This window comes from Oxyura jamaicensis, chromosome 1 (genome assembly GCF_011077185.1).
Source record: "Oxyura jamaicensis isolate SHBP4307 breed ruddy duck chromosome 1, BPBGC_Ojam_1.0, whole genome shotgun sequence".
NCBI classification, from domain to species: Eukaryota; Metazoa; Chordata; class Aves; order Anseriformes; family Anatidae; genus Oxyura; species Oxyura jamaicensis.
The window spans coordinates 143,638,154-143,658,706 of record NC_048893.1 but is presented as its reverse complement, the minus strand read 5'-3'; the positions used below and the strand labels follow the sequence as shown (position 1 = coordinate 143,658,706).

The following is a 20,553-nucleotide window of genomic DNA, read 5'->3' as shown; positions in this document are numbered from 1 at the left end:
AAGGCCATAAAGAGGGAAGGATTGAATAATATTAAAAGCAATTATTCCTTTTCTGCTACTGAACAAGCAGGCGTATGTGTTAGGCTTCATTCAAATATTAACAGCAGGCAAGAACAGCAAGCCAGCAGCCAGGAGAAGCACTGGTGTCCCAGGTTCATGGCCAGAGACTGCTCTTTATATGCAGATACCAAAGCCTTCACTTGCTCTGTATTCCACCTTCAAGAGAGTGCAAGGGTGGATTACCTATCAAGGTATGTATTTGGAAAAAACGTCTTGGTTACCCTATCATACCTTTCACACTGTAATAATGATGACAAAACCCCAAACGTATTCCACTGCTGCTACATAGACACCAAAGGCTCTCATTCAGGCACAAGGTCTGTTTTACCAGGCACTGGGCAGGTGTGTTGTCAACACGCTACAAGCATCAGACCCAACCACAGCCTCCTTAATAACAAACCTAAATACATTACACAAATGGGGTCACCTTTCTCACGCAGAGCAGAGCCTCATATCCTATGACAAAGAGCCCCAAAGGAGAAGAAGCTATCGCTTCAATCTATTTTCTGAGATTTCTCACACAGACATGATGACAGCACTCAAGGGCAACCTCATCCGGCCTTGTAAAGATACCACAAGTACCAACACAACTATTTTACGGCCTTCATTTAGATATATCCAAACCTTCAAAGCAGTTCTAGTATGTTTCGATCTCAATCATATTACCAATGTAATATTACATCACGTCACCAACGTGAGTTACAGTGATCCACCCCAAAAGTATCATGATAACCAAATGTCTTGACTCAGCTGTTTTCATATTTTAGAGTTAATGGAAGCAGTCCTGCCCTATTAATACTCCCTGTAACTGACTTGGTAAGTAGAAACTGTCAAAAATCCTTCCAAATAGACTGCAATCAACCCAAACCTGTGATTTTAAGTGACAGAAGGAAGCTGAGATGACAGTGTAACTTTCCTCAGAAGGAAGCGGAATTAAGATGTCCCTAGAAAAACTAATGCATGTTACTGTTATTATGTTGAGTGATAAACAAAGTGACAAGTTGTTATTACGTTGGTATCACTCTCTAGTTCACACTCTGCTCTTAAGGATAGTTGAACCAATACCTGGAAGGCTACAGTACTTCAAATCAGCTCTCCACACCTGGGAAGACAGAACAAGTCTCAGCCTAAACATGTTTTGGTGATTGTCAGCTGGAGAAATGAATGAGATCCTAAGAGCTTCAAATAATAAAGAAAAGCAAATACCATTCATGCCTTTCTTCACTCAAACTCAAGAAGAATTATATACCAAAGAAATCAAATTTTGGTGTCAAATCACAGCAGCAAAGCAAGTATTCAGAAGGATGAATTTGACCAGTACCTATCAACGCACTTACATGTGTATATTTCTCTTTCTGACTTATTAAGATGCAGCAACAGCAGAGTCACTCCCCACAGCGATGTCAAAAAATGTTTTCCTACATCTCCCATTTTGAGGTGACAAAACATCTCTAAGTTTTCACCTGGGATAAGGAGCCTTGCAACACAAGGGAGGAAAGGGACTAGAGCATGAGGTGAACACATCTCTCTTTAATTCACTTCGAAGCATAAAGCAAAGAAACAGCAGCTTTTCTTCCTGAGATGCTGGACACAGAAAACAAGTCCATAAACAAGTTTTGTCCATGGTGCCGCGTAACATGATTAGAAACTGTTTAAGTATACTCTTCTGAGTCAGCACATGCAAACTGACTTCTATCTCTCCCTAAGTACACGAAAAATATATATATATGTATCTCATGCAATTCCTAGCTATGCTGCTGTCTAAATGAAGTTTTGGAGAAAGATCACGAAGTTTATGCCTGGTTCTTCTCTGCAGGAATAAGGATTCAGCACCCAAGTCCTTTGGGAGGGGTCTTCTTGGTAATCAGAGCAACCTGTGCTTTCTCCTTGATTTTGCTTAGTGACAAGAATCCTTGCATTTCTTCCAGCAGACGTGTTTACATGTAAATACATCCCAGCAACCATGGCCTACGCGAGGCTGCTTCTTTAATGGTAACCGGCCTCACTGCATTGTCCAGCCTCATGAGTTTTCTCTTCAATCGCTTCTATTTCAAAGTGAGAAAAAAAAAAAAATCTTTTTCAAAATCCAAAGCAAAGGTTGAACTCTGCAATTACCTGTAAGACTTTTGGTAATTCTGTCAATCTTTCCCAGTCCATATTGACCCAGAGATATGGCCAGCTGGAAGAGAGGTGTTAGTTCTGAACCGGTATATTGTTTAAGGATGATTTTTTTTTTTTTTTGAGTGAGAATGGAAGAACTATATGAGTTCCTCTGGACAAGAAATTTATGACCTGACACCTCAGACAGCTTCTCTGATAAAACTCCGCGGAACAAGGAATATACAACTATTGACTTCACAAATAAATTGCCTGACAATAAGGTTCTAAGTGGGTTACTCAGTAGTATCTTGATCTTTCCAGGCCTATGAAGAAGGAAAAACTCTGTAAGATTACAAAAAAAGTCCTTGTAAGAGGACTAAGAGCTGAACTAACAGAACAGATGTGCCTTCTTTTAAAATATAGCCAGCCACATTCGTATAGCTCATTTAACTCTGTGATCACTGACCTATCAAGACAGTATAAGCTAACCCAAGATGCGTATCCAAGCAGGCTACTCAACCTCACCTAAGCCAATGAATCAACAAAGGCAAAATAAAAACGCTCCTGAAAACAGTTTTCTAGAAAGTTCCAAACATTAAAGCAAGAAAGTTTGTACATATGTACAGCAAAGATCCACGCAAAGAAAAAAAAGGCTTTTGCATCTCAGTAAGTTTTATCTTGTCTGTATTTGCGTAGAAGTTATGTTAGGTGCACGCTAACAGAGAAAACAGAAAAACGTAGCACAAAACATAGGTGGTGGTGGCAGGAACAAGGCAGCCGTGACCAAGACTTAGTATACTCCACTATTCAGAAGACCCTGACTTCTGCCAATACGTACTTTTCAATTCTCCACAGGAAAGCAAAAAGTCAGCAAAATTACTGAACTGGCTATCTGGTTAATTTTTAATTAGTGCTTTTATTAATACCATCATTGCTGAAGGAACAATAATGCCTTTGAGAGAACCCCTGACTAATAAGGAAAAGCTACTATTGATAATATTGACAACTCATTGTCCCAAGAAATACAGCTCTCATTATTAAGCTCAGGCGGTGAGGACACACAGAGCCAGGTGTGAAAGCTTCATCTTTCCAGATCCCAGGCTGCAACATGCAGTTCTGGCTCTCTTACCGTCACGCACAGGAACAGAGGATGAAGTCACGAGATAAAAGTCACAGAGGAACTTGCATTATGGGTGTCTCTAGCTCACAATGTTACACTAGAAATGAATCCCAGAATGATCTGGGGCTGCGGCCACATGGAATTGCCTTGGTAACACTGCAACATCGGGTGCCCGTTTTCATAACCCTCCTTCTGCAATCCTACTCAGTCCTTCTCCCATAACATTCTTCACATCCTTGAAGTGACAGACGTATGCCAAGGACCTGAAACACAACTGCACAACTTCTGGCTCTCAAACGCCTCTGCTAGTCATGTTGTCACAGACCGGCTACAGCAGCTCGAAGGAGCCAGAGGAGCCCCTGCTTTCAGAGGTGTTCTTTCCTTAAGGTGAACCCCTTTGAGGTTAAGGCAGATACCCCCGAGAGGTAGCAGCAGCCAAGTCACAGAGGAGATGATAAAATGTCAGACTTCTGGCTGTACAAAATGGCAGTTGAACCCTGGCAAGACGCCAAGTTGCTCAAACAGTGAATTGAGAAGTCCACAGGGCCATAATTATGATTAGCATAATAAGAGAGTGCTACAACAGCTACCTTGTTACTCTGGAGGGTCACAGGAAAATTATAACAAAGCAAAGTTTTAGGGAGGGACACAGAAGAAAACAATGACGTAGCTCGGAGGTTTTTACCCGGAGTTTCTCCCATGCGTGAAGCGTGGCCCGGGAGAAAGTACAAAGACTGTTTAAGAGATCAGGCTCTGAATCAGGAGCAGCCAGCCATGCTAACAGAACTCAAACTCCTCTTCAACTTATAAAAGATCATACGAGAAACGTGACACTGAAGACAAAAGGATTTCACTAGAAAAACAGGCTGCTTGTGTAAATTTGAATTAAATACGGGCTCAATACAGTCAGTCAGGATTCTTTCCTTTCTAACTAAAAAAGGCTATTTTCTCTTCTCTTCAAAGGAAACAGAAGAGATAAAAAATAACAGAAATTTAACTGACAAAATTTGAACGTTCTGGTATTCACATTTTTTCATTTTGAATGTCATATAAGCAATATTTACAGAACCAGTGATTCATGCAATTAGCCAGCTGTCTGGGTGAAATTAATCAGTTATAACAAAAGTATTACACATTATCATTGATTTTCAGACTTAATGCTATATGGATATGAAAATTTCTAGATCCATCACACTTTGTACAGGAATTTATTGAAGAGCTGAAGTTTAAACTCTGAAGTTCTTTTTGCAAACAGAAGAACAGAAGGATTTTCATTGCACAGAAGACACTGATTGAGAACCTGCATATAAAAACCCACATATTTAGTAGGCACAATTTGGTCCCGACAAGCAGAAATGTTACTGTTTATACAGTCACTTCCATTTTTGATTATGCTGCTTCTGTTTTTCCTGTAAGACTTTTCCATTACCACAGATAGCACGAACTAAAAACACTTCTTGCGAGGCAAGGTCAACCATTCCCATAGAAGGCAACCATACGCTGTATCCCAAGAGGCACTCACCAAGACAACCTAAGTTACAAGCTAATACTGCCATTAAGATTTTCCATCTCATTTGTTATGATATGGTATCAGACAAAACATCAATTCAAGATCTGCCTTGTGGATTTCAGAGGCTAAAGCAGCTGGACTTGTAAAACCCCTACCCTGCTATCTTCCCCTTGATTTCAAATTCCCTGTGTAAAATCCACAAAGTCAAGGGTTTTCTTCTGTCTCTAATAAAAATAAAAATGAACCTTTGACATCTGTTTAACTGACCTCTTTCTAAGCACCCTGTTCTACAGACAGGAATGAAAACCACCGTTTGACTGTAATATACTTCTTCCAACTGCTACAGCTTCCAACTGTAGGCGTCCCCATAGGGGGGAGATCATCTTCTTCTTCTCACACACCAAAATATTTCTACTGTCATAAACCCTTCCTGGCAGAAATATCTGACAAATATGGTTTTAAATGTTTTTTTCTAGCTTAATACCAACTTTGCTATGAACACCAATAGACTTTAACATGCATGGGTGCAAGCTAAGCTCAGAGCCATAAAGGTAAGGCACACATCCTAATTCTCATTTACAATGTTCATTGTATACCATTGTAACACCTAATTGAAACAATCTATCCTGTGCAAGTTTACCAACTGGTAGCACATTTCAGGATACAAATTCAGGGAAGTGCACACTGATTTTCCCAATTAGGACAGCCGCTTATCAAATTTGTCATCTTCACGTTAATAAACCTTTCATTTTAGGTAAGAACATCCATTTATTCCCAGCAGCAGCTGTGTATCTAATCCAAGATGCTTATGAAGAAACAGGAAAACAAGTGCCCCTCTTGCACAGTAACTTCAGGTAAGAGACTATGGACAAAATAATGAGAGGAAACAGATACACTACTGTTAAATATTTTTTGGACTGAAGAAGCAAGAGAACATACTCTATTTCTCTTTCAAATGCAGATTCTAAAATGCTGAGTTGTAGTGAATCTTAGCTCTGGATTTTGCTACTGCTCACATTTAAATGCATTACAATCACAAAGCACATGTCAGCAAGCAGTGGAAAGCAACATCTGATACTACTTTATAGTACTGATAGTACTCTGATAGTAATAAAAAACTTCACAACTGATCGTTCTGTAACAAATATCTGTTTTTAATGAAAGGACAAAAACAGGCTTTCTTTTGTAATCTTCATCTCACCCATCCTGTAACTCAGAAAAAGAAATGACGCATGACACAAACTAATCAACTGTCAGACTGAAACGTTCAAACTAGTAATCTCGACTTGTTCATTAAATATATATATATATATGCTCATTAAAAAAAAGTCACTTACAGGACTGGATGAACAATCAGCTCTGGACTATATGATTTGATTACTGTTGCCGCATCTTTGGTACAAAACACATGGGATAAATCTGCACCCTAAAACAGAAAAAAATTACAAACAGAATCATCAATTCTGTAGTTAATAACAGCTTAGTCATTCCAAAGCTTATTCAGTAAATCGTTTGTCTAAATTCCTACTTCTTGGTGGTTGAAGCAAACTTTTTGTATTTTTTTCTACTTTGGCTTATCATGCCATGCCATGTTTTGGAGAAAATTTATACCATTTTTGCAACTACCTTCCAAAATAATTTCTTCGTGTTTCTCACCAAAACAATGACTGAAAACACAGATCTTGAACCTTTACTCACTTGAGCACCATTTCTCATTTCAGATTAGCAAAGACTAAAACAGCACGGGTACAGTAGGAAAAACAGGCAGGAGAACATAGTTGAACAAGAGATAAGCTGCACTAGAGAGGAAAAGTAATGCTGTAATATACTTGCAAAATATAGCTATAACAATCTACGAGTACTATTCCAGTCCTACCATTTTTACTCAACAGGCCAAATCGTCAGCAGATAAAGGCTGGCACAATTTCAACAGCTTTCCTTCAGTTAAATAAAGCTGAGGAGTTCAGCCTCAAGCTTCCATTATGAACTCAAAAAATCCCACTTAAAAATTATGTAAGCAGTGACCAGAAAGCCTCGTCTGCTGTTTGTCTTCCATGCTGCAGTTTCACAAGGTTAAGGAAGCGTCTCCTCTGCTTTACTTCTACACATTTAATATCTCAAGTTTCTACACAACTCTTAAATTTGATCCTATGGCTCATCCTACGCAGGTGTAATAAGCTGCGACCAAGCAACTTCCACAGAGGACCTGCTAGTGTGCTACTGTATTTGCACTTAGTGAACAGCAAGCTGAGTGCTTTAACATTCTAGGTAAGATTATTAAATGATATCGTTTCAGTTGTAAATCCTTGAGGGACTGCATCTTTTGGTGGCAGAAGGGGAGAAAAGCTTGCAGTGGGGGAGGAAGTACCAGAATTGGTACATACTGAAACATGCCTTCAGAAGAAAAAAACATACACGATGAAAAGGAAGTACTGAAAGTGCTGGTACACATATAGAATATGTGTCTGTGAGAAGTATATATACATTATGTAAGCGTGATTTGTTTATATTTGTATAATCACAAATGTATTTCTGTAGTGTGCTGTAAATATATTTTTAGCCAGTTAATGTGTCACTAAAATCACTTCTGGGAAAAAAACATTGGGAAATACTTCTGCTACAGCTTATAATGTAAATAAAGTGTGCTACTAAAAAAATGCATTAAATATAACCAACTATGGTCAGACTTACAGCACCAAGAATTTTATTAGCCTAAAGCTCTAAGTTTTGAAAGAAAGTTACTTCACTCAACACACTTGGCAAGTATGGAAAAAAATTCTGAAGAATTCTGGCTGCCACAATGAAAATATAACTTTAAACACTAATGTAAAGATACTTGAGAAACTATTTCAGCAAGTTTTCAGATTTCCTATCTGAGCCTCTGATGAAACAGTTCTCCCCTAAAATCTTCTATTTTTTGGCTTATCTTTAACTTTACCTTATACAGAGGAAATACTTCCAAGAAACAGCAAGTGACACACACTTACAAAATATTTCTACAAATCCAAAACTAATAATTTTCTTTGTTAAATGAAAGACCTTTCAGAACTCAAATTTCAAGTACAGCACAGAGCAAATGGTTTTTAAAAACGGCGCTAAGCCAACATAACTGATGAAAAGTTCATTTTGGATTGGTATAGAACACGTACCGCTTTGAGAGCTGTAATTGCAGCAAAATATGGTGCTCCCGTGTATCTAGAATGAAATACAATTTAGGTTAGGAAGCACATTCACGAGATTAGATAATCTGGAAATCACTCTGCCATAATGAAGTCTCAAATTCAAGGGCAAATGAAAAAAAAAAAAAGCTCTCTCTTTTGTTTGCTGTCAAAGACAGACAAATCCAAATCCTGCTATACTGAAGCCAATCTCAAACCTTGTTTTGATTTGAAAGGAGCCAGGATTTCACCTTAGACACCTGATCTTTTCACATAAATATTTATAACAATTTTGCCATAAAAAAAGCAAACTCAGACAATCATCTTAAAAGTCTGGAGACAGACAAACAAAACAATAGTTGAGCACTGTTTGCAAACCAAGTCTGACATCCATGACCTAGATCAATCCCATCTGGTTTTAGATGCTTAACTGAAGTACCTAAACTGGGACTACAGTTGTCCTGAATTCTCTTTATGAAGACTGAAAAGAGGGATATGGGCAGAATCATCCTCCAGAGGTGTCTGCTTCTGCCAGCAAATAGGAACCTAAGCCCATTAGACCAACAGGAAAACTAACTCCTGGCTAATCAACCTAGCTATAACATAGCACATTTTTGCTCTTTATAGAACGTTTATTAATGGCAGATCTCCAGCAGCAGATCTCTTTTACAGAAGATGCCACCTCTATTTCAAAAGGGGAGAATGAAAAACAGGAAGGTGTAGTGGCTCATGCAAAGTATTGTGCAGATTATTGGAAGTGGCCAAGAAACAGAATAGAGGTTTTATTTCTTGGTCAGTACAACATTTAACTGATGTACAATGTATTTCTTTTTTAAAACATACTATTTGTATCACTCCAGAACATAAATCAGGATATTGAATCTAGTAAACACCACAATTCATCGAAATAAAAAGCTCACAGTGGCACAACATTCTATTCCTCATTTAAGAGATCCAGTTCCCAAGATACCAAAATACAACAAAGATCAGCTGTGCCACTGTCTTGGTCTATTTACTTGTACAGCTTCATCATGCAATGGGAAAAGACATTAATACTGAAAGTAAAGACTGCTAGGGTGGGCAAAAAGACTGAAAGCATAGACACAGACACAAACTGCACTCTAAGCTTCAATCACATTCATCACCAGAGTTTTGCATCGCAACCTTAGGGCAACATGCTCTTTCATAAGCATGCGTGGTCATGATGATGGACTAGTAAAGCCCTCTAGAAAATTCTCCTGTCTTAAATGTAAGGCAAGTTTGAACAGCTTCCAGAAACAGTAATGATATCCACAACCTCTCGGAAACACCACTCAGATTTCTGTTTAACTTACTCTTGACATCCTCCAACAATGCCTATACGTCCATCTTGACCTTTATGCCTTTTCCCTGTTAGAGGAGGGATAACGTTGCGCACCAGCTGAAAAATATTCTCCATATCCTTCAGAGTGTGTGTTCGGTGCAGTGAAAAAGTTCTCTCTATAACTGAAAAAGAAAGAAAGTCTTACTGTAAAATATGTTCTTTTTTAAACTAGCATGAGCATTTAAGTACTCAAACACCAATAACATCACTCAAAGATATACAAACTGATGTACTTGTAAAAACCGAGAGCGTCACCACCTAAAAGCCTTTAGAATACCGAGTAACTAGGGAAGGTGATCATTTTAAAAATGGATTTGGGGTCTGAGGTGGAGAACATTCTCACTGCTCACAGCCCTAGCTTAGAGCTCAAGTACAGAAAGAAACAACAGCCCAGAATAGCTATACGTACATCTTGCAACACAGAACTACCGTAATTCTGAAATCACTTCCATAATTAAGCTCAACTGAAATAGGTACACTCAGTAAGGACTAAGCACATCCAGACACGGAGCAAGCACAGAACAGCTAAAACCACATTTTATATTTATACCCTACCTTATTTTCACTTCCCCTTAAAGACTCCCACATCTCAGCAGAATCTGAGCCTAACTCACTGCTCTTATTTCAGCAGGTGGCTACGAAGCACAATGAAAACTCTTTCTGCAAAACTATAATCCATTGCACTAGATGCAGCAAGCATTACAAAAATAACACAGTTTTAGCTGTAACGCAGCTACTGATCTCTGATGCAAGGTTACATTTGGAACTACGCATTAAAACAGCTATACGCTCTGAACGCTGTATGCTCAAATTACTGTTTCAGAAGATTATGAAAATTTACAAGAAAAAAAGTATTTCAATAATTACAACTAAAGCAAATTAACGTTTACCTATCATGGAACAAGAGAGAAGACCAGTATGTACATGAGTGATGTGTTAACTACAAATCGCAGCTAACTCACCAAAAGAATAAACTCTTGCATTTCAACAAAACTCATTTACTGTACAAGTCTGTTGAGAGGAGTGATTTATTTTAACATTACATTTTACTCCTTCATTTTATCCATCACTTTATCCACTTTTTTTTTTTTTTAAACATATCTCTGAAAATATTTCAAGGAACTGCTGAATATTAGTAGAAGATTACATAAAAAATAGCTGCCACAATAGTCCTAATTTCCACTTGTACAAAATTTAGTATTCCTAGCCCTAAACCCCAAAAACTGGAGGCGAAAGAAGAGAAAACCGTGCCAGAAAATTTGGACATAATAACGAAAAAAAAAAAGTAATAAGCAAGAAAACTCTATCTGCTTGCTATCAGCAGAAAGCAATATATATTCACCCTGTTTTGGATTACGGCCAATATAGCATTGCAGCAACCCCTAGTAAAACAAAGCACTCATCTCCTCTGGAAACAGGGCAGATTAATTTCTTTAAATCACACCTCATACATTAACTGCTTTTCAACCGCACATTAAACATACATAACGTACACCCTAGGAGGGCCTGAGAAACTCCTCCGTTCCTTTGTTGCTGATTTTTGTTCATTTGTGGATATAAAGTGATTATGTAATAAACAAAAAGAAGACGGAATTATGCTGAAATAAATTATTTGCGGAGCCCCACTTACCTACATAAACACTACAGCATATTTAGCTATCAACAACTGCAATCCTAACTCCTTAGAAGATGTGTTGCCTGAAGCGTCACTTTTTTACACTACAAACACTTTGTTACACCTTCACCATTTGAAAGATTGGAAACCCGAGCTTCTCATTACTACAGTTAAATATACGTAAAGCATTTTTGCACAGTGCATTACAGCTGTACAACCTGTACGGTGAAATCCAGCAGGAGAAACTAGACTGCAGTTTCGATCCCATACAAATTATAAAACTCCTTCAACTTTTGGCAAAAAAAGCATTTTAGAAGTAATGGTAAAGCCTTGTAGGTACCATCACCCCAGCTGAGAACCTCAAATTACTTCCTTGGAGATTTTCTAAAGCACTTTAGGTTTCCTTTCCTTTAAAAGTAAAAGCAGTGTTTAGAACAGAAAATCCATAAACATGCTGTAACTTATCAATAAAAGTCTTTTGACATAGAGGACTGCTACTGAAAAACTATCTGATCAAGAAGAAACTCGACCAAGTCACCTTGCCTAAACCACAAGCCCGAACACCCAGTTCCCAATCCATTTTACAGGGAAAAGCCAGAATATTTAATGTAGAACTGAAAAGGTTTCAAGATCCTCTCAGGAATCAGAGCGTGCCTTTCAGGTTCTGACGTGCGGGATTATTCAATGCTGTGGGCTTGGGTGCTTCTTTTTTTTTTTTTCTTTTCAAACCACAATTTCTCTTTCCAGCAGTGTGAAATTCAGAATTAAAACAGAACGAGACATTTTTCAAGACAGCAGGCTACAACCACTGAGTCCCAAGCTGACTCTGGTTTCAGCATTGACAGCATACCCGTTTTCCTCCTGCCCAATAAGTCTACATACACATACAAAGAGACTATGATAAAGATAAATGACACAGAACCACAGAGCTCAGAAGACTGTTATCTGTTAATGAATGCTAATATCTGATTATCAGCTTCTGGCCCACACGTAAGTTACAGAAGAAAAGGTCTGTGCATAAACACCAAGTCTAGAGTTCTTGCTTTTCCTTTTTCTCTAAAGTAAATTCAGGCCCCCGAAGAATTTACAGATGAACTGGTACAGAATAAAAATATATGCCAGTATTTTCATCTTATACTGCACCTACTACAGTGATATGATTTTTAATTAAAAGATAGGATTCAGAATACACATTTAAAGAAATTTATTTTAAAGCTGGACTTCAACATTTGACCTACTTGAGCGTAAGCAAAATTCATGTCTTTTCCCAACCCTGGAAAAATGTATGGATATCCTTAATTTCACATACTGAGTTAGGCCTGTTAACTTCAATAGCAGCAGAATTTCTGCCATAATGTACCTACTGTTTCCACATAGTCTTCAGCAAACAAACTACTTGTCTTTTATATATAAAACTTCTCCTAACTTAGTTTTACAGACATGCAAATGTGGAAAGAACTCCCCGATGTTTACAGGGTTTTAAAAGCGTTATTTCACTCATTAGAGTTTGTTATAACTAACACATCTATATTAAATAATCAGTACAATGGTACAAGTGACAACTTCATTTTACATCACACAGACACCTTCACCACGGTATTAAATAATTCCAACTACCTTTTATTTTGAAAAGCTGCTTACTAACGGGGCTTTCACAAAGAACCTTTAAAAAAACATAGCTTTTATTTATGCTATAGAAGGAAGTACCTATCGGTGGAGAAAGTGCTGCTGTCACAGCATTATAATTAAAGTTATCCCCATATGAGCGATGGTTTGCCCTCTGAGGTGGACTCGCTGGTATAGATTGTGACCTTTGTGATACCGTAGAAGAAATTCCTGCCAACATCTGTCCCAACATCTGTAACATCTGGAGCTCTCGAGCATGCTCAGCTTCACGACGCTTGTCCTCAATTTTGAGCCTCTGCTCTTCGTATCTGTAAAATTTCTCTTCTGTATCCACGCTCTGTTGCAGGAATTTTTCCATCATTTTATCCAATGTTAAATTTGCGTGGCGTTTTTTTGATCTTTTGGGCTGATTGAGAGGTGGAGTAACAGTAGGAGCACTTATTTCTTTAAAGCCTAAAACAAGAGGAGAGAGAATTATGTTTCTGAAGGGCTAAGAAAAAAGCACCAAAAAATCTTCCTACGAGATGCGGACCTAACGTGTCACTAAGTTGTTATTCTTCCTCAGTGAGGACTGTAATTATTTCAGATATGTTCATGTAAGAGTACCAAAGCAAAAACCTCAAGCTTCTCCAAAGTCGTAAAGGTAGCACAAAAACCACGCAGACATCTTTTAATTGTTGTAGTACTAAACTTCAACAATGGGAGTCTTTTTGATCTTGTAAAAAGGTTTAAGTGAAGGCTATTAAACAGTATAGGCTCATTTGTGCATTGCAGGTAATTACATTAATCTAAATTGAGTTTCAGTCTGCTGGCATTCTGGATTTGCATTTCAAAAGAACATTAGTGTAAACAACCCTTTGATGGGGTTTATGTGTAAAAAGAAGGTTGGTTAAACGTCAACCAATTGGCTGATTCCTCAGTGATGTCAACTGCTGAAGACAGGTTCACGTTTGTATTAAAAACACGGCACTAATCTAGATTCAAAACAAACAAATAACGCTGCCCCCCTCCACCTCCACAACACACATACAGCGCTGGGGGACAAGAACGAGCAAGGAAGGGGCAGGCTTTATCTAAAGACTTCTCCTGTCTGCCAGCCTGCTGAAGTTGGAAGCAGGGTTTCTGAAACAACCCAAGCAGTTAATTACGTAAAAGCCACCCCTAGCTTTCTGGCCCGTTTCTGCAACAATAAGCAGATTTTTCAGGTATTATCTTCACCATCATCGTAATGCTGCTTAACAGGACCGCACGTAAGCCGAAGGGAACGGGAAAATCCTCCGGCGAGAGGCGCTACCCGACGCCTCGCCTCACCTCCGCTTCCAGCTGGCTTCCCCCTGCTCAACCCCAACCAAACCTCCTCTCCTCTGGGCCTCCATCCCAGCGGCATTTCCCACCTGCTCCCCTCCCGGGCACCCTTGGGAGGCCGAGCGAGGTGCGGAGGAGGGGAGGCGATGGCTTTGGGAGCGATGCAGAAGCGGCCGGAGGGGAGGCCGCCCGCTACTCACCGTCGCCCGGCGGCACCGGGATGGCGAAGGGGGGACACTCCACCTTGATGGGGTGGTCGGCGTACGAGGAGCACTCCCCCGAGTCCTCGGTGAAGTTGTCGCGGGGGGACTCCAGCTCGGCGTCCTCGTCCAGCTCCGTGTCGACCTCGCGGCTGTTGTGCGGCGTGCCCGGCGTGGGCGGCCCGCCGTGGGGACCCACGGGCTGGGGGCCGTCGGGCAGCGGGGCGGCGGGGGGCTCGGGGGCTCCGTCGGGGCCCCCCCTGCAGCTGAGGATGCGGTCCATCTCGTCGTAGTACTTGCAGATCTTGCGGGCGTGCCCGTTCTTCTTCAGCCCGTCCCGGGCCTGGTAGTACTGCCGCTTGAGGCCCTTGATGCGGATGCGGCACTGCTCCGGGGTGCGCTCGAAGCCCAGCTCGGCCAGGCGGCACGCCACGTCCCGGTACACATGGCTGTTCCGAAAGTTGCCGTCCAGCGCCGACTGCACGTCCGCCTCGCCCCAGATCTCCAGCAGCGCCCGCGTCTCCAGGTCCGACCAGAGGAAGCCCCGCGTGTTCGTGATCATCCTCGGCCGGCCGGGGTCACTGCAATGGCCGCGCACCGGGGAGAGGGAGGGACGGGAGGGGAAGGCAGGGAGAGGGAGGGACGGAGGGGAGGAGGGAGGGGGCTCAGTGCCCGCTCGCCGCTCTCCCAGGGGGCGCCTGCACCAGCCCCGGCCCGGGAAGCGGCGGGGAGCCGAGCCCCGGGACCCGCATCCCAGCCCGGGCCGCCGCCCGCACGCAAAACTTTTCCCGGCGCCGCCGCCGCGGTCACCTGCAAATAGGGGATGGGGAGGTTGGAGAGGGAGGGGGGGATAAAAAATAAAATAAAATAAAAACCCCTCCCCCGCCGCTCGCTCGCCCTCCGCCGAGAACAACGAGGAAAGAAAGGACGCGCCGCCGCCCCGCTCAGCCGTGCGCCGCCGCTCCCCCGCCCCGGGCTCCTCCGGGAGCAGCAGCAGGACGGCGGCGCTGCCTGCACTTGGAGGCCCTGCTCATGGCAGCGCCTCCCTCCTCCTCCTCCTCCTCCTTCCTCCCTCCTCCTCCTCCTCCTCCCCCCCCCGTTCCTCCCCCCCTCCCGCCGCAGTGGAGCGCGGTCCCTGCACGCCCCCGCAGGCAGCACGGCGTCCCGCTGCCCGCACGGACACAGACACCCTTACACACCCTTACACACAGCCCCTTACACGCACACCCGCAGCCCCTTACACACGCGCACACACACGCCGGGGTGCCCACGGGCACACGCACGCCCCCCGCTTTGTGCCCCCCCCCAGCCCAGCAGGTGAGCGGGCGCAGCGCTGCCCTCCTGCTCCGACCCGCGGGGAGCAGCCGCTGCGGGGGCGCTCACGCCGCCCCGTCCTCCCCGGGGGAGGCCGTGCCGCGCCGTGCCCCGCTCCCCTCTTACCTCGCCGCAGCGCGGGGCTGCCGCCAGCCGCCGCCGAGCGCGCAGGCAGGCGGCGCACCCAACTCATGGGCTCGGCTTCCGCCTCCGCGCCGCGCCGGGGCCGAGCCGTGCCGGGCAGGGCAGGGCAGGGCCGGCCTACGCGGGCGCCCCAGCCCGGCTCCGCTCCGCGCCTCCCCGCGGCGCCCCGCGGCCATCCTGCCCCCCGCCGGCGGCAGCCAATGGCGGCGCGGGGCCGCGCGCTGAGGTGGCGGCGGCGCCGGTAATGGCCGCCCGCGGCCCGCTCCCAAGGCGGGCGCCTCAGGGCGAGCTCCGGTGCCGGCGGCTTGGGCGCTCTCGGGTTGCCTCCTCAGCCCGTCAGCAATTAAAAACGCCGCGGAATTACCGTTTTTATTTATCGCTGCCAGCCTTTGGAAGCTTCTCGCCACCCTCATCTCACCGGGCGTTTCGAGCAAACCTCCGATTTGGGAGTGTGATATATGGCGAGGTTGCTATCTATATCCCAGACACGTCATCTTAGAGCAGTATTCTTGTAATATTTTCTTTAAAACGCACCAAAGCCAGTGGAAATACCCACTAGTGTTCATCTCTGGTCCTACAGCACCTACATAGTCAGTGCAATAAATCAAAATACGAGAAAAACTGAAATTTTTAGGCATGAGATACCTGAAACATTAAAGCTCAAAACAGTTCTAATCTCTGCCCTACGCCTCTGGGTATTGCCAGCAAGAGTGTTGTTAATACCTCAGAAAAGCTTCTGGCCTAATTAGAAGTACGATGCCAATGTCTCAATCAGTGTTTTCCTGGGTTGAAGACAGACAACATTGTCTTTTACTTTTTTTTCTTTATATACAGGATGTGGACAAACAATCTGCCAGATTTACCTGGACCAAACCCAAACAACTGATTTGTGCCCTTCAGCTTTGGAGGCATCATTTTAAAAAGCCATGCTGTCTGCAAACTGCAAGACAGACGAGCTGGGCTTTTAATAATCCAGATTGAACAGTAACACAGGTACCAAAGCAGAAATTTGGATGCCTGACAAGTGCACTGTCAAGTTTTAATTGGTTTGCTGAAACGTTACCCTTCTTTAGGTCCTAGTATCTGATATGATTTTAAAACTAATACCAGGCCAGTGAAACTTGCCTTGTATTCAGTCAGCACGAGTAGTGCTTTTTACCATTTGGTTATTTGACTGCATCACAACCTAAAAAATAGATTCTATGGCTAGTCATGTTTAGCTTTCATATGAATTTGAGCCCCCAAAAGAATGACCAGACTGTTGAACACCACATTTCTTACACACATTTTGATTCCAACTGGAAGGATGAAGACAAAGTAGATTTCCTGTAATGCCAGCACCGATTTAATGTGCGGCTTCTCTGGTTTCCTTAGTAGCAGAGTAAGTTCTTCTGATGCTGTAGAACCCTCACCCTTTTTGGAATCAGTGATGTTTCTGGGACCCAATTCTCAAAGCATAGAAGAAATCCTAAATGTTATGCCATGTGCTTCCTGTATGCCAAACTTGTTCAGGCTGCTATACACAATCCTTAACATCAGTTAATCCAGTTTCACCATACTTTAACTGTATGCTAGCAGACACGAGTGTAAAACCTTTGAGCAAAAGGTCTTCAAACGTTCTATTACTCTGCATCTAACTCTAGTTGCATTATTGTGGTATTGTACTGGCTGCCATTTCCGTACCTTGCACAGTGTAAATCCATAACTGCTAATGCCACCTCTGAGCCCAGCATCAGGACTGTTATTCAATGGGGGATGAGGCAGGGAAAAAGAGACATTTATAGGACTACAGAAGATACAAGGTAGATGAGGCAAGAGTTCACATGCCGAACAGAGAGAAAATGCAACTGCAAAACGCACTGATTTCTTTAGGTAAATACTTTTTTGTTTGTTTGTTTGTTTGTTTGTTTTTTACCAAGTTCCCTTTTCTGTCAGGTATACAGAATATACATAGATACTCTGACAGAATATACATAGATGGGGCGAAATATGGGCTGTAAACTAGATGTAGAAACCCTCAGATAGCGATCACTCTGGACCATTGTTCTCTGCAGGCTCCTGCTGAATCTCCATTCACAACTGCTTTCTGTTTCAGATCACTTTGTGCCTACTCAGTCCTTGCTATTCATCTGGATTGTGCAATCCTGCCCACCCAAGCCATTCCAAGGTGAACGTGGACAGCAGGTGGCAACAGCAGAGCTTGCGACATCCTTTGATTGCATTCTCCATTCAAATAAATGTCAACTTGTATTGCAATCACCCTATTAGGTCAGAAAGCATATCCATGTTAATAACTGCAACAGAAAGTTTAATTGTGTGGAGTGAGGGAATGGAGGAACTCAGAAGCAGTAAGTAGCTTGGAGCTGCCCATAAAATATGACCTAGGATTTTTTGTTGTTGGAATGGGAATGTGGAAGCATTTTTCACCATGAAAAAGGTGAAAAAGTCAAAAGTCTTTATTTCATCTGAATGTTTACCCCTAAATATTAGGGGCTGGAACTGATAGTAGTAATAGAGAAGGCAACAGTGGTGTAGGTGTTAAGACAAAGAACTAAGGGGGCAATTCTGCAGGTGTTTCGATCAATTAAATTTACTGCCATGAAAGTGAGTGGAACAAGCATGTTTTACAACAAATGTTGTGGTTTTCTTAGTACAGGACAAAATGGATTTTTATACCATTTAATTTTAATCTCTTAGTTCTGATGTCTCTCTAGGCTGTGAAGAAGCTAAATGTTTTTAGTTGAATAAGACAACCTGAAGCTATAATTATTCCTGCCACTATACTTCTGTGCATTCTTATATTCAGGAGAGAGGACAGCAGCAAAGAATTAATGACAAACACTTACTAAAACACAACATACTTTGGTTTGCCTGTAACATTTACTAAACAGGAATGTCACATGGCCTGAAGAATGGAAAGGAAACTGCAAACAGGAACAAGACTACCCACATTCGATTAAATAGTTTGTAATAATTTAGTTTCTACAGTTTCTGTAATTGATATTTTTTACAAGAGTGGTACAGATATTTCTGCTTTTAGACATATTGAGTATGATAACATTTTGAATCCTGTGCATCACTAGATAATTTTTCTTGTATACGAAGTGGACAGTAAGATCTTTTCATTTTGCTAAGTGTTAATGGTGAAAAAGGCAGGCAAGAAGAAAACTGTAAAGAGAGTATTTCTGTTTTGTCCTCTTCTTAGAGCAGTAAATAAGAATGACATACAGCTGCATAAGAAAATACAGTCACATGACTCTTAAGCAACATCCAAAAAGTTAGAACAAATGGTTTCTTTTGGTGGCCTTCTATCATGGGGTTACAGCATTGCTGGATAAGGGACAGGCAACTGTCGTCATCTACCTGGACTTGTGCAAAGCATTTCACAATGTCCTGCACTACATCCTTGTCTCTAAATTGGACAGACATGGATTTAATGGATGGACCACTCAGTGGATAAAGAATTGGCTGGATGGTCGCACTCAAAGAGATGTGGTTAATGGTTTGATGCCCAAGTGGATACCAGCGATGTCTTGCTCTTCAGTGTGTGAGTATGGCCATTAGGGGGTCAACAAGCCCCATGGTTGGTGATAACATCGGGCTCTTAACGATGAGGCCATGAGGAATGTAAAGAGTTTAGAAGGAACAAAGAAGGGTGATTCAGGAGACGCCTTGCTGTCTCGGACTGCTGATTCTCCAGCCTTTAAGGCATGGAAGTTGCTGGGTGTTTCCCGTTGTCGGGCAAAGTTGTTGAACAGCAAATAATTAGTGGAAAAGTACTGCTGTGGGGCGATTGGTATAAGGGAGCCTGTCCTCAGTAAGGGAGTTGAAGGTATGTCCTCAATAAAGAGAGTTGAAGTTATGTCATCAATAAAGTAGTAGCAGTTACTGATCCTAAAAGAAACCTGGTGTGCGTGTGGTCCATTTGCCACAATTCAGCGGTCAGTACTGGGACCCGTGCTGTTTAACATCTTCCTTGGTGACATGGACAGTGGGACTGAGTGCACCCTCAGCAAGTTTGCTGATGACACCAATATGTGGTGCAGTCAGCACACTGGAGGGAAGGGATGTCATCGTAAGGGACCTGGGCAGGCTTGAGAGGTGGGCCTGTGCAAACCTCATGAAGTTCAACTAGGCCAAGTGCAAGGTCCTGTACTGGGGCCAGGACAATCCCAAGCTCAAATACAGGCTGGGCAGGGAGTGGATTGAGAGCAGCCCTAAGGAGAAGGACCTGGGGATACTGGGAGACTCAACATGAGCTGGCAATGTGCACCTGCAGCCCAGAAAGCCAACCACATCCTGGGCTGCATCCAAAGCAGTGTGGCCAGCAGGTCACGGGAAGTGATTCTCGCCCCTGCCTTTCTTTTGTGAGACTCCACCTGGAGCCCTGTGTTCAGTTCTGGGGCCTCCAGCACAAGAAGAGCACGGGAGTGTAAGAACGAGTCCAGAGGAGGGCCATGAAAATGATCAGGGGCTGGAGCACCTCTCCTGTGAGGACAGGCTGCGGGAGTTGGGGTTGTTCAGCCTGGAGAAGAGAAGGCTCCAGGGAGACCTTACAGCAGCCTTCCAGTACCTAAAGGGGGCTACAGGAAAGCTGGGGAGGGACTCTTTGTCAGGGTGTGGAGTGATACCACAAGGGGGAATGGCTTTAAACTAAAAGAGGGTAGGTTTAGGTTGGAAGGGTCCTTAGAAATCACTCAGTTCCAACCCCACTGCCATGGGCAGGGACACTTCCCACTAAGATCAGGTTGCTGAGACTGATAGCTTTGCTTGAGTATTGTCTTATCAATTGTACATACACAAAAGTAAACCCCTTGCACAAAACACAGCTTTCTGTGCCTTTAAGAGAGACACAGATTCTCAAAATGATGGACAGATTTGTGAAGTATAAATTGGTTTTACTCTAACTGACACATTTCACTTCAGCCCGGAAAACACAGAGCATACATTGAACATAACTGCTAGAAGAAGACTACATGCTATATCCACAGAGGGATGTGAAGGCTGAAAGGTTCCTCTTTCAGGTATCTTGCTTTCC

General features: G+C 42.8%; 1 protein-coding gene across 6 annotated transcripts in view; it reads right to left on the bottom strand.

Annotated features, from left to right (window-relative positions):
* Positions 1–16,004, bottom strand: part of NAXD (NAD(P)HX dehydratase) — a 51,035-nt gene extending 35,031 nt beyond the window's left edge. The window contains exons 1-6 of one of the 6 annotated variants that reach the window (XM_035318071.1): positions 15,880–15,985; positions 14,058–14,867; positions 12,634–13,005; positions 9,283–9,433; positions 7,940–7,985; positions 6,128–6,216 (exon numbers count right to left, since the gene is read on the bottom strand). In XM_035318071.1, the coding sequence (XP_035173962.1) occupies positions 6,128–6,216; positions 7,940–7,985; positions 9,283–9,433; positions 12,634–13,005; positions 14,058–14,867; positions 15,880–15,928 (1,517 nt within the window). In that variant the 5' untranslated portion in view covers positions 15,929–15,985. Of the gene's footprint in view, positions 1–6,127; positions 6,217–7,939; positions 7,986–9,282; positions 9,434–12,633; positions 13,006–14,057; positions 14,868–15,497; positions 15,693–15,879 lie in introns of those variants that run through there. The other 5 variants (XM_035318075.1, XM_035318062.1, XM_035318092.1 and 2 more) reach the window with 5 other exon arrangements.
* Positions 16,005–20,553: the final 4,549 nt, after the last annotated feature.